The 12,792-nt window shown below is 37.0% G+C and overlaps 2 protein-coding genes across 5 annotated transcripts; one reads left to right on the top strand and one right to left on the bottom strand.

The window, feature by feature from the left end:
• Positions 1–69: 69 nt before the first annotated feature.
• LOC143462832 (ran-specific GTPase-activating protein-like) lies at positions 70–3,637 on the top strand. Its single transcript, XM_076961127.1, has 6 exons — positions 70–262; positions 686–783; positions 2,108–2,265; positions 2,360–2,488; positions 2,618–2,683; positions 3,155–3,637. Exons 1-6 carry the CDS (start codon positions 254–256, stop codon positions 3,340–3,342), a joined length of 648 nt encoding a protein of 215 aa, XP_076817242.1. The 5' UTR covers positions 70–253; the 3' UTR covers positions 3,343–3,637.
• Positions 3,638–3,892: 255 nt separating this feature from the next.
• Positions 3,893–11,411, bottom strand: LOC143462780 (glutathione hydrolase 1 proenzyme-like). Of its 4 annotated transcripts, none has more exons than XM_076961056.1 (12): positions 11,305–11,411; positions 7,414–7,694; positions 7,005–7,144; positions 6,699–6,894; positions 6,411–6,614; positions 5,697–5,806; positions 5,487–5,626; positions 5,197–5,384; positions 5,006–5,097; positions 4,732–4,895; positions 4,545–4,658; positions 3,893–4,478 (listed from the first exon to the last, which is right to left on the bottom strand). In XM_076961056.1, the coding sequence occupies exons 1-12, from the start codon at positions 11,368–11,370 to the stop codon at positions 4,329–4,331; spliced, it is 1,845 nt and encodes a 614-aa protein (XP_076817171.1). In that variant the 5' UTR covers positions 11,371–11,411; the 3' UTR covers positions 3,893–4,328. The 4 variants fall into 4 exon arrangements, with proteins under 4 accessions (XP_076817171.1, XP_076817169.1, XP_076817172.1 ...); XM_076961054.1 differs by lacking the exon at positions 11,305–11,411 and adding an exon at positions 9,837–9,994; XM_076961057.1 differs by lacking the exon at positions 11,305–11,411 and adding an exon at positions 9,136–9,653.
• Positions 11,412–12,792: the final 1,381 nt, after the last annotated feature.

Here is a 12,792-nt window from a genome sequence, read left to right as displayed (position 1 = left end):
GATTTGGATTTAATTAGATCTATATTATACATCACACGATGGTCCTCGACAGGACTCACATATTTCTGTTTCTTAGTTTCTATAGATGTAGCATTTTAAAAAGTATGCATGCATTGTAAAAACTAAATAAAATTGCTATTGACAGTAGCCATTGATTTCAATAGCTACTATATATTAGGTTCAAACATCTGATTTTATTTAAACAAGTTGTTGAAAAGTAAAAGTCCGAATTGGTTGCAATCCAATCCAAGAAATGACTGAGGTAAGGTCCATCACAAAGTATGGGTTCAATTTTTTATCTCTGATTGATTTTAACTGTTGTTTCCAGAGCCTTAAGGTTTTTTAGCCATTAGCTGGATGGTATTAGGTGTTAGATGCCGCAGTTGCAAATTATCAAGTCACATTGTTAATCACAGTCAAAACTATTAATCTGGGTTAAAATTGTGGTATTAGCATAGTATTTCTTGCTAAATTTGTTTATTGTGGAAAGATTCAAACATTAAATTGATTGACAAAGCAGCGTATTTCCACGGAACGAAAGATAAACAAATTTTAAATTCTTTTCAACCAGTATAAAGTTTAAAATTTCATATGTATATATATGTTTTATTTATCTATTTGTCAAAAGTACTGATAATTTACAGATGACTTCAAGCTACTTGACATAACACATCTTTTTTTGTAGGAAGAACAAAGCCACGACCCTCAATTTAAACCATTGGTTCAACTTCCTGAACAAATCATTCCAGAGCTTGAAACAGATGAAGAAGTTCTGTTTAAAATGTAAGGAATTGTTTCCACATATAAAGAAATTTATGCGTAATTTTGCTTGCAGTGTAGTGAAATATTAAAAGCACATGCACAGTATATGCTAGACTGTTAAGTTTTCAATCCTGACATGTTGGTTACCAGTTGGTGCACCCCAGGAAAGCACTTGCCAAAAACACCAGAATTTTTTCCTAAAATGTATACTCTAGCGTAAAAAGTGGAAATTAGTGGCAGGCTTTAGTTAAACCATGTCCCACCATTGATTTTTTTGCAGTGCTTTCTCAGTTGAGTAGCAATTTTGCGTAAACTGCAACCAGATTATTTTTTCAAACATTATTTCCTTTATGTTGGTTTTTCTGTTTATATATAAAAATATATATATTTTTTTTTGTGACAAAAATACCGTAAAGCTCGAAGGTCTCAAAAATAATGTGTGTAATGTCTCAAAATTAGGTGTGAGAATTATACGAGAAAATATTTCATGAGCTTTTTACAAATTTGGAGGTCTGGTTTAGAATTTTTTAACTAACACTACATGGTTGTTCATGACAATACATTGCTAAGGCTACGTTCTACTGCTCATGTTATTCACTTTGCTGATATTATTGCTGCTTAGCTTTCTAGTAGTGGACAACTTGTTATAATAAAAGAACTAATACAAACATACGACTTTTTTTTCAAATTTTTACTCGGTTTGGAATTGTACTTGTTTGTTCATAGATATTTGTATATAATCAAGTTGTCATTTTGCGATAAATTCTTACAATTCATGTGATATTGAAGACATGGCAAACTGAAGAGAGGCCGAAACTGATGAAAGTAATGTCAAGTGACAAAATAATGGATTTATAAAGGCACATAGCGATGAACAATGGGGTTATGTTACATCTTTAACTTGCAAGTGCTTTAGACAGCAAGGTGATATAACTACAGTATACCTGTAGTATAGTTGCACCAGATAAATACTTTAGCTTGCAGTGTAGGAGCAGTGGTAAAGTTTTTAGACTACTTTGGCAGCGAATTGTTTCGTTTTTGGTTAGAAAAATGGTGGCAAGTTAGGCGTAGTGAACTTAGACACTTAACACAAAAACTTATCACAACTTAAAAACAAGTTCTATAGTAATGTAGGCAAGATTTGTTGCATAAGAATTCTTAATTTTTTGTGTGGATATCAACCATTTTTGCTGTTCTTTATCTGACATCGCTGAGATTATAGTCTGGTTTGTCTCCGTCACCCTATGAATGACACTTAATGCCGTGCGAACAATATTGAAACATCGTCTTCAGCTTTACCATCGATACCATTTTGTATAATTTTTTTGACCTGTTACATCTTCAGGCGAGCAAAGTTGTTTCGCTGGGCTGTTGAGGCCGACCCACCAGAGTGGAAGGAACGTGGAACCGGAGACGTGAAGTTGCTCAGGCACAAATCCAGTTCCAAAATCCGATTGTTGATGAGACGAGACAAAACGCTTAAAATCTGTGCCAACCACTACCGTACGTTGGAGTCTATGTTTCGTTACGTAAACATGCGACCGTGTTGGTGTCTATATGGTGTTTGTATTTCATCAGCAAAAAAACTGTTTTCCAGTCACGAAAGAAATGACATTGGTGCCAAATGCAAGTAGCGACCGTGCATGGGTCTGGACGACATTCGCTGATTTTTGTGACAATGAAACAAAAAAAGAACTCCTCGCCATTCGATTTCTAAATTCAGAAAGTTCGTTTGAATAGTTTAACTTAAATTTTGATATACATCGAATTATTTAACATTTATTGATGTATTTGAAAGTTCTCCATAATGCAGTTGAGTATTAGTTGGATATTAATTTCACAAATGTTAATGCAGATGCAAATAAATTCAAGACAAAGTTTGAAGAATGCCAAGAAATTTTGGAAGAAGCTCCTGATAAAGGTAACCAACCAATAACTAGTTATTATCAAGAACACGTTAACTACTAACGACAACTTCTTTGATTGGTTTCTGCGATTGACAACATTTATTTTTCTTATCCAATTTTACCAACAAGACCATAGAAAAAGTTTCGTTAAGCGTACAGACCAAAATTACAAAAAATATTTTTTGCTATTGGCATCCTGCTGATAACACTGAAGTCACTACCCAGACTGCTTTTGAATCGTTTAAATATCAAAGAACTTATTGGTACTGTAGCTGACACGAGCAGATTGGTCACGGCACTGGGCTCACAATGTGGCCTGTGTTCGATACCCAGTGATGCTACTAATGATATGCCGTTGGGGAGGCATTAAGACACTTGCTGTTCAGTGATCCTGTTGAACAGTTCCAGATTCAGGCCGTATTTCATATTTTCTGATCATTTCTTGGTTTCATGACACGCCAATTTCATGAAATTTTCACTTGCAGCAAATGATCTGAATGACGACGAAAACGCACCGACTCCAGAGAAGAAAAAAGAAAGCTCTGAAGAAACTGAAGAAGTTGCAGAAAAACTCGAGGAGTTGAAAGTTAAAGATGACGAGAAGCAGAATTCACCGGAAAGTTCCGCCCAAGATAAAAAGACGCTCGAGGTGGAAGATTCTCCAGAAAAATGAGATAAATCATCGACGTCGATAATACATTGAAGCTGAATCTGAAAACAGTTACTAAAATTTGTTAGCTCCCCAAGACATCCTGAATTCTTAATCTTTGTGTCGCTTGACACTTTTTAGACATTAAGACCTTTACTGTATGGCAGAGGGTGCAGTGGTGCGCCAAACTGCCTTAGATTTTGTTGATTTCGAAATGTTTTTATCTCAGTTAAGATTTTTACGTTCATGGAAAACGCACCAACATTGCAATTTGATCCCAAACTGCCAGTTAGTTTAATAAATGTACATTTTTACACTAGTAGTGTTATGTGTTAAAGCTGTATAGCATAGACTTCTAATATGTGTTCTCACCTACCGAAACCTGCTAGCATTTGAACCAAACTGCTGAAAATTTGTTTTATTTTTTAACTACTTGATATTGGCTGCTTTGGTCAACTATCTAGTCATGATTGATAGATCAGTGCCAAAATGGTAAACTGAGAACATTTTCCTTTCTTAAGAACTTAGGAAATCTCTGGGTGAGCTTAAGCTTGCCAGAAGCTGCTTTTGACGGTGAAAGCATTTTATTTTATTTATAGCTCTAAGTTGAAGCTAATTATACAAAATGGAGCCTTGGTACAAGATAATACATGGCCCATGTGTGCTTAAGCATATTGTAGGTAAAAGTTTCCAAAAAATTAATGCATGTAAACAGAAATTAGAGTATGAGGTGCATAATAAAGACATTGTTAAGATACACTTCCTAAATATTATAAAAGTGCAATAATAGGTTTCAGTACTGATTAAAATAAAATAAAACTTGATTAAAAACACTTATCATAATGAACTACGTTGTAACGCAGAGCCTTTGTATCAGTGGTTAAAATAAGCGAGAGAGACAGAAAATATCCTCTGCTAAAATGTGGTTTCAAGCTTCTGGGCTATAGGTTCAAAATCACTCAAGCATAACTTCTTTTTCTCTACCAGCCAAACAGCTTAATTGTTTTGTGTTAATGGCCAGCGGGATATCCCCCTTTGCGAGAATCGCATGCGGCTCCAATTGTTCCGTCATCATTGATCACAATCGCTTGAACCACGGAACCAGCTTTGCTCATATTTGATATTTTGTGGCCTTTTTTTTGGAGCCCTTCAACCACCATCTACAAAAAATGGGTTAAGTACGATTTAGTGATTTGTGAGAAACAGCTGAGTTAAACAATTCTTGCCTGGTCAAATCCAGTTTCCCATCGGGTCTCATTTGGAATCAACTGATCATGAATTCGCTGCAGTTCAACACTTTCACCGACGTTGAGGCCGAAAAACAGAGAATTTAAGATTACCTGCGGAAAGTATAGTAACGGTAAAACAGTGAATTGCACAGAAAGAACTGATGCAATTTGTAGAGTATCTCACCAGTGAAGTACTAGTGGTTATCTGTGAACCACCTGATGCACCAGCAACCATCCTTACGTTGTAGTTTCCGCTTCGTTTATCGGTTTCCACAACGACTGATGGACACATGCTAGAAAGTGGTCGGTTTCCGGGGTAGATGAAGTTAGAAGGTGAAGGTGGGATACCTGGGGAAGCGTAGATTATATTATATGCATAGAAGCATAGATTGTTATAAAAGTCAGGTTTCAATCCCAGGTAAGTGAACAAAATCTAGAACCAGCACGATGGAACTGACCATACGCATTGGTAATATTCGGGGAGGAGAAATCATCCATCTCGTTGTTGAAGATGATTCCCGTGCGCAAACCTCGCACTCGGCTCCCAAAGCTGAAATGAGGGTTATGAAAAGTATTAGGCAGTGTTTTAAAAGAACATTAATTTGAATAGTTTCAATATATATATTTCTGGGCAATAATTATATCATACTATGTGTTTATGGTGCTTGTGATTGCCACGGCGTTGCCGTCTGGTCCAACGATGCTGAGATGGGAAGTGCCAGAGTCCTCTGGAACCACAAAATCAGGTCCGTAATATTCGACGGGCCATGTGTGGTCATCACTGATTTGCCCACGAAGCGAATCAGCAAACCACTCTGACGTCATGTTAATTGCGAGCTGCGAGGACAAAGTGAGCTACGTAAGCACCTAAGTGACAGGTTTTTCGTTTCAGCAAAGCCACCACCTGTTTAAACGCCAACTTCATTCATGAGTTGTTACCTGTCTGATAGTTTCGTTAGTTCTATCATCACCCAGCGATGAACGTTTGGCGTAAGCAAAACGAAAAGCCTCATTTATTCGATGATAGGTTAAGATTTTTTTGTCTTCGTTATTATAATCGTCTGGTGTGATGTCATAACCTGAAAATGATATAACTAGATGACGGCCCCATTCAACTGAGGTTGGCAACCGGAATCAGTTGCAAATTACCATCCAGTATGTTGAGGATGAGAGCCATGACCGCTCCACTGGCTGGCGGACCCGGAGTGAAGACGGTGAGGTCATCGATTGTTACGTTCAGCGCTTCTTCCACTTCTGTACTGATTGGACGAAAGAAAAAGTTTCATTGTTTTTTCTGAACAGTGCACAGCAACCCTAAGGTCGCGACCCAAACACTGGCCAGCTGAGTGGCGTGGATTGTGCACCATTAGAGTAACCAGCCATGTACCATGCCATGTACCAATGGAAAGTGTCTGGATTGTGGCACTTCTCTCGTTTCTATGTAATGAGAAATGTAGTCAATCGTGGCATTGTTTGTAAGGAAATAGCAGCAGGCCACCAACTGAACCTCGCAAGCTACATAGAAACGGCGCATCACTTATTCCCAACCACGCCAAAGAGTTTACCAACTATAATCTGATGTTATAAGGTGGGTTACCAAAGTCTTTAATTCAAAAATTTGAGTCACGTCTAAAAAAAGGTCAGAAACTCCGTTTTGAAGTGATATTTCCCTTTAAACAACTTGTTCCTCCCTTTCTAAAGTAGTTGGTATTCTTTCACTTGTATCTTTGCACATATCATATGCAGAAGCACGCCGATTTAGTAAAGCCAACAACAGCCAAAGGCATGGTATATAATACCCTGAGCTTGTTACAATGAGGTACAACAAGGAAGTATAAACAAGAATTTGGTTATCTAGCTTACCTGTAATCGTTTAGGTCTTGCTTCGTAATAATGGAATCTCCAAAACCATCTTTCAAATCTGCAACGATATCATCTGTGAGTCGCCCGTCGTAGAATGCCTCGGCTCCTTCTTCGGCGATTATGCGTAAAGTGACTGCCAGTTGGGGTCGCCGAACGATGTCCCCTTCTTGTTTCAATGAACCGTCAAAGTTTGTAAACACAGGCCTGGAAATGATTCAAAGTTTGTAAACACAGGCCTGGAAATGAATGGCCAAGGAACTAGAAAGAAGATGCATGAATTTCACCCACCACATGTTAAAGGTTTTGTTCTGGATTACATCTGCAGTCGATCTGATTGCTTGAGCATGGGCCGCACTCACAACATATCCCTCCTCCGCAATCTTAATGGTCGGTTCGAACAGATCTTTCCAAGGCAACTTCCCGTATCTTTGATGAGCCTCCCAATATCCAGCTATCTCACCTGGCACGCCAACAGCAAGTGTCCCTGCAAATAAAGTTCTTTGAAACCAGACTTCAAAACTACAATTTCTTATGCTTGGTTTCTTCTCTTTTTGGTTTATTGTGAGTCTCTTTTCCAGAGACAAGCAAACTTGCCTATTTGAGAAAGATCAGAGCTTCCTTTATACATGTCCTTGTCTGCAGCAGCAGGAGCTGTTTCTCTTGAGTTCAGAAACGTGGCAGCACCCGTCGATGAGTTGTAAACCGTCATGAAAAATCCTCCACCGATACCACAGCTGTTACGTAACAACATATCAGCCTCATACACGCCAAGATCAAAAATGATTTACCTCATTTGAAGCAAAGCATAGAAAGCTATAAGTCAGAATGTCAAAACTAGCCAATATGACAGAAAAGTAATTTCATTATCAAGATGAATGGTTGAATAGTTATGAATTTAAATAAAATGAGGCTTCCGATTCACAAAGAGGTTATCTTTCATTTTTCCATTTATGCATCACCGCCTTATTTAAACTGCATGACTGTAAAGAACTTTTTCAACCACCTGTGCCCATTGTACAACCCAACACAAAGCATGGTGGCAACCGCCGCATCAACGACAGAGCCTCCTTTTTCTAGAAATTGGTTCCCGATGTCAGAGCAAGGGCCGGCGTCCGCGGCAACAGCTGCCTTCTTAAATGTAGCTGAAGATGGGGGTATTGTGGGTGTCACGTCATTGCTTGTGTTTCTTGGTGGAAGGCCGAAGTACAAGCCAAAAAATAATGCCAGGCCAATTAGCCCTCCAACTGCCACCCCAAGTCCGAATGATCCAGCGCTGCATTTTGACTGCGAACAAAATAATAATTGCATTTAAATAAGTAGAATTGGTTAGAATTCAATTTGTAGTTTCTCTTAAGGTTATTTCTTTGCATAAGCATACTACTGTGGAAATTATATGTTAAATCTTACCCAAATGCAGGCGATGGCATTTCATAAATATACGGTAAACGACTAAAGACATACAGCCATCAAACCAGTGCTGTATATTATACCTAATTATTACGTTTGGAAAACCTTTTGCATAGCTGCAATGCACCACAGGCAGAGCAGCTGACAGGCATTGACATTTATTATAATTAGTTTTAATTTAATACGGTATTTACTGTGGAGTGTAATTATATATTTTTTTTCATAATATTTATGCTCTATATAAATTTAAAATCAAACAAAAATATGCCAAAAAGTTTTTGTAAATCCTGTTTGTTAACGGCTTATTGTTGGTGGTATGATGTCATTGTTTTATTTTGTTGTGCCCGTATAAAAAATTTTTTTGGCACAAATGTCATTGCAACGTTCCATATAATCAACTGAATTCCCCACCTTCTTCTGTGCGTTAGATATTTGCACTTGCTGTGAAGTTATGTCGTCATTTTGTGGTAATGCATTATATTCACCATAGTTCATTCTGTGTAACAATTTACCAACAAATTTACGACATAGAAGATAAAAAACCTTGGAATAGAATTGGAGAAAAATTATTGTTGCTTAAGTTTGGTAAAATTGTTACCTTCAATTTCAAAAAAGTTTGACAAGAAGACTTATTTTTGATTTTATACCAGGTTTTAATCAAAATGGGAAGTTCTCAGAAGTGCTTTAGTAGCTTTTGATGCACGAACAACCAATTTATGTTTTCAGAATATTGCAGGACACAAATCACACATCTTCTTGAAAACATCTTGTAATTTCTTACATTCCATATATTAGTATTGGACCTCCCTACAGTGCAACTGTAAACATTAAACTAAAGACACAAAATGTACGCACTGCCCTCCTGTTGAATAAACTTCTATACTCACTAAAAGTAATAACGCAGAAAATATAGTCACACCATTGCAATAGACTAAATTTTGCACTTTTCTTCACAAGAGAAAACGTTTACGAATCTCACTAAAATCCTGAAGTGCTGAAACGAAGAAAATAGAACTAGTTGAGAAAAACTGTTTTCAATTTCAGTCTTTTCAGCCCCTTTATCCTTTCAGGATTTCAATGTGTCCTACTTTTGTTCATAATTTCAATTCAAAAACACAAAGTGTAAATATTGTAAACTGTATGCATGTTTTTGAACACCTGCACAATCATACGTTTTAGCTTAACAGCAGACTGCTCTTCTAGACACCGTGTCTGTATTTTGTGGCAGCTGCACACCCGGAGATAAATTGAGAATTTCTTTTGTTTCAAAAAAGCCTGCTGTATTCAAATCACACCCTACTATTGACTGTTTACTAACCTGCTTCTGATCACGTCAGGAACAGCAGCCTGTCTGTTACCGGGTCAGCAAGCAGTTGAAGGGCACTATTGGAAAACAGCAGGCTGCTGTTTTCCCACGATCTTTTGTTGATGACCCTGCCTCCAAATTTCAATGAAAACTTATCGGGCCCACAGGATTTTTTGATAAGGTGTTATGTTAAGATAGATAAATTTATAGTTACAATTACAAATATTAGCCTGGATCTGAACTGGAGAAAGATTGAATAGGCCTAACTGCACACTTAAGTCACCGGGTCTGCACACCCGAGATCTCGGCGAATCCTGCCATGAAATATAGACCGGCTACACACTCACACAGGTCTATATCCCAGCGTAGAGTGGGTAAGACAAAGAAGGTTGTCTAATTTCTAATTTCATTCTCCTTTTCGTGCGAAACAAACGACGATCGTATCGTCATTAGAGCGTGACATTAGAAGGTGTTTAACTGGGTTTAGAAGTGCTTAGTGCAAGCAAATGCCCCTCCAGTAGTCGCGAACATTCACCGCTAGCTCGATAAGCATAAACGCGATATGTTATATAATATACGGCTTCATTCAAGTTGAAATGAAACAGGTAATTTCCCTGTTTACTTATTAGCACACACTGGTTCACAGTAGATAATAATAATATAATCCGAGTCTAAAGGGCAACTAAATTATAGCTTATAAAAATGTAACCTACCCGTCGCTTTCTTTGTATTTTAAAAGATTGCAACTTTTTGTCGGTTTTCGTCACAAAATCGGTATCTGATCGATTTGCTTTGTCAGTCGATAAACTAACCATTTCTCTTGTATTACGTAATAAATGGCATAAGTGCAAATGGTCGGCGAACTGTTTTAAACGGTCTGTTGAAGGTATTTAGGTGTTCGCTTCCTTTCTCGAAGAATCGTTTATGCCTTTTTACGTTTTTGTGGTTTAAGGTAAACAATAGTCAGCCGTTCAGCTGGTCAAGCCAGTCATCATGACACAGCATAATTTCAAAGCGGATTCAGCAATAGCAGTGCAATGATTATGTAAGCGTAACAATGACTTGCACGATTTGTGATTCAAGTTTTATTTTTTGAGAAACTCTATTTTAAAGATAGCTTCCGGCCATTTAAACATGATGGACGTGATAAGGTGTTTAGCAAGCCTCAGTTTCCTATTACACCGACTTATCCTTGGAGATGCTGTACCGTAATTGCAGCCGTCTGTAGCCTACGCATGTACACAGCATAGACTACCAACTTAGCCAGCTTCTATGCTCCGCTAAATTAGAGAAAAACAATAAAACTTCGAGAGACTTGTTTTGTGCAGGTCGAATGACTTTCAGATACGCTGGTCCATTCAAAAAGTTAGACAAAGCGCTATTGTGTAAATCAGCAAACTGCCAATTTTATTATTCATTGTAAACACACTGGTCGCAACCCACCTTTTAAAAACTTAGTTGTTAATTACAAAGACAGACACAAGAATTCGGTCAACGTAAATGACGAAGTAGGTAGTTACGTTTCTTTTGAAAAACTCCAGCAAACCTACTGCTGACCTAGAACATAACATTACTTCCATTACTCGAGTAGATTCGTGTAAACATAAGTCCGTTAAAGATTAATTGATAAGAAAGCTTGTTAACCGTGTTCTAATGTAGTTTTATAACGACCGCCAACATCTGCATCGAACGAACACACACAGAGCAACAAAGCACAAAATGTACGAAAAATATCAACTTCCTAGAGACCTAGACAATTCAATTCTGCGTTGTTTGCGCTACTTTAAATCAAAGTAGAGGTGATATAATATTAGTTTAAATATGGATCTACAGTAATCTACACCTACATGAAGTATAGACATGTAATTCTGGTATCGTGAAATATGTCGGCCATTTATCTTATGCAAATATTGCTTTACTCTCTGTTGAACAAATTCCACTCGTTCACCCTCACTCTAACCTGTTGTATGATGGCTCTGGTTACTTCATAAAAATATTTTTATTGATAACTCATATAGCATCAAGCTGTGTCCATCGACGATCTAATTATCGCGTATACTGGAACGTTGCTAGATTTATTATATGACGTCTTTAATTTTCAGTTCTACAGAAATTTTACACTTAGATGTTGCGACAAAAAACAAAAAGTTTTAACTTATCCAAAATATAAAATAAACCCACCTTCTTTCCTGAAGTTCCAAGTTCATTATCGACCTCTCTGCTTTGCTCAAAAGCGTTTGATGGCATCTCTGGTTTCAGTTACAGTTATGTAATTTACTTATGTTTCTGCAAAATATTTGCTTTAGTTATATTTTTGTTCCGGTGTCGACGGGATTCTAAAGCTTAAAGATAAGTATTGACAGTTTTGTAATATTCATAAACCCGAATCTGTAAGACTGATTATAATTGGTTAATTCCAATCTTTGCATGGAACGAGAAACTCACAGCGACGACACATCTATTCGCGCGAATCGAATCTCTTTCGAAGCGGGAATAACGCAGCCCAACATTTGTAGTTGCAGCAGGAATTGGAAATGATCCTAGACAGAAGCGAAATGTGTCTGGCCAGCTCTGTGACAATCATCTTCACTAAAGCTTAGGCTGCATTATTCCTTCTTTGAAGGAACAAGTATGTAATGAAAAGGTGGGTATTTGTCACCTGAACTTGACAGGTTGACTCACTTCACTACAATTATTGCTTGTTGAAATGTTTATTGCGGGTGATGATATATGAGTCTCATAAGTTCGTTGTATGCTTTTCTCACCCTCAGACTTAATTTTTCACCTTAACGGTTTATTATCTTGTGAAGATGACAACAAATTTGTCTATCTTGACACTGAACTTCTTCAAATTGAATTCAACAATGGTTAGACAGGAACGACAACTGTATATACTAATTATAAGTTATTGAAGCTTCTTTGAATGATTACATTTGAACAGAACATTGACACAGCAACAGCATAAAGCTGCTAATCATTAGCACAGTAACAGCATCAAAACGTCCATGTTACAGCGATTATCTTAGTAGAAGAATGAACAACTGTGTATATTAAACGCATGATAGGTGGGCACAACATTTCTGTCACGACTCAAAACAGAAAACAGGAAGTTTTCGGTATGCAATGTTATCTATTAAATTATTAACGTCACCTTTCGTAAAGCAGATGTCTGAAAATAAGAATTCTATACTGTATACGATCTGTATATTATAATATTATCACAAGTGGTTTTAAGCATTATTCACCGAATATTTTTCATCTTGACAGATGCTTATTAGGTGCAATTGTATTGTTTTGGTGGTTACTGTTTTATACAGTAAATACCATACTATGGATATTTAATATATTGCAATCTGACTCTTAAGAACGATTAGAAGGTTGCGAATTCTGTCTAGAAATTCCTAAACTTCAGTTGAATAGTTTATATAGTTTTTAAACACTGAGAATCTGATTAATATTGGTTTTAATACTCTTCATTATTACTTCAAACAACTAAAAATTACAACAGTATTGTTATTTATATATATAAAAATGATCATTATAGACCCATTAGCAATCAAAACGCTTCACTCTACATTCTACGATGACTTTAAGGAATTCGTTAACAGAGTTAATTACGATCTATTTCTTCTCATTCATTGAACTTTTAAAACGCTAAACTGGATATTG

This window comes from Clavelina lepadiformis, chromosome 6, assembly GCF_947623445.1.
Source record: "Clavelina lepadiformis chromosome 6, kaClaLepa1.1, whole genome shotgun sequence".
In the NCBI taxonomy this organism is placed as follows: Eukaryota; Metazoa; Chordata; class Ascidiacea; order Aplousobranchia; family Clavelinidae; genus Clavelina; species Clavelina lepadiformis.
The sequence above is the reverse complement of the archived record's forward strand: the minus strand, read 5'-3'. Positions and strand labels throughout refer to the sequence as shown.

Excerpts from the sequence above, each read along its gene's own strand:
- LOC143462832 (XM_076961127.1), top strand. Across the intron at positions 2,266-2,359 it reads AATCTGTGCCAACCACTACC|TCACGAAAGAAATGACATTG; the intron begins GTACGTTGGAGT and ends ACTGTTTTCCAG. Across the intron at positions 2,489-2,617 it reads TCGATTTCTAAATTCAGAAA|ATGCAAATAAATTCAAGACA; the intron begins GTTCGTTTGAAT and ends ATGTTAATGCAG.
- LOC143462780 (XM_076961054.1), bottom strand. The coding sequence starts at position 9,938 with ATGGTTAGTTTATCGACTGACAAAGCAAATCGATCAGATACCGATTTT. Across the intron at positions 6,895-7,004 it reads CTCTGATCTTTCTCAAATAG|GGACACTTGCTGTTGGCGTG; the intron begins GCAAGTTTGCTT and ends CTTTATTTGCAG. Across the intron at positions 4,659-4,731 it reads TAACCACTAGTACTTCACTG|GTAATCTTAAATTCTCTGTT; the intron begins GTGAGATACTCT and ends TACTTTCCGCAG.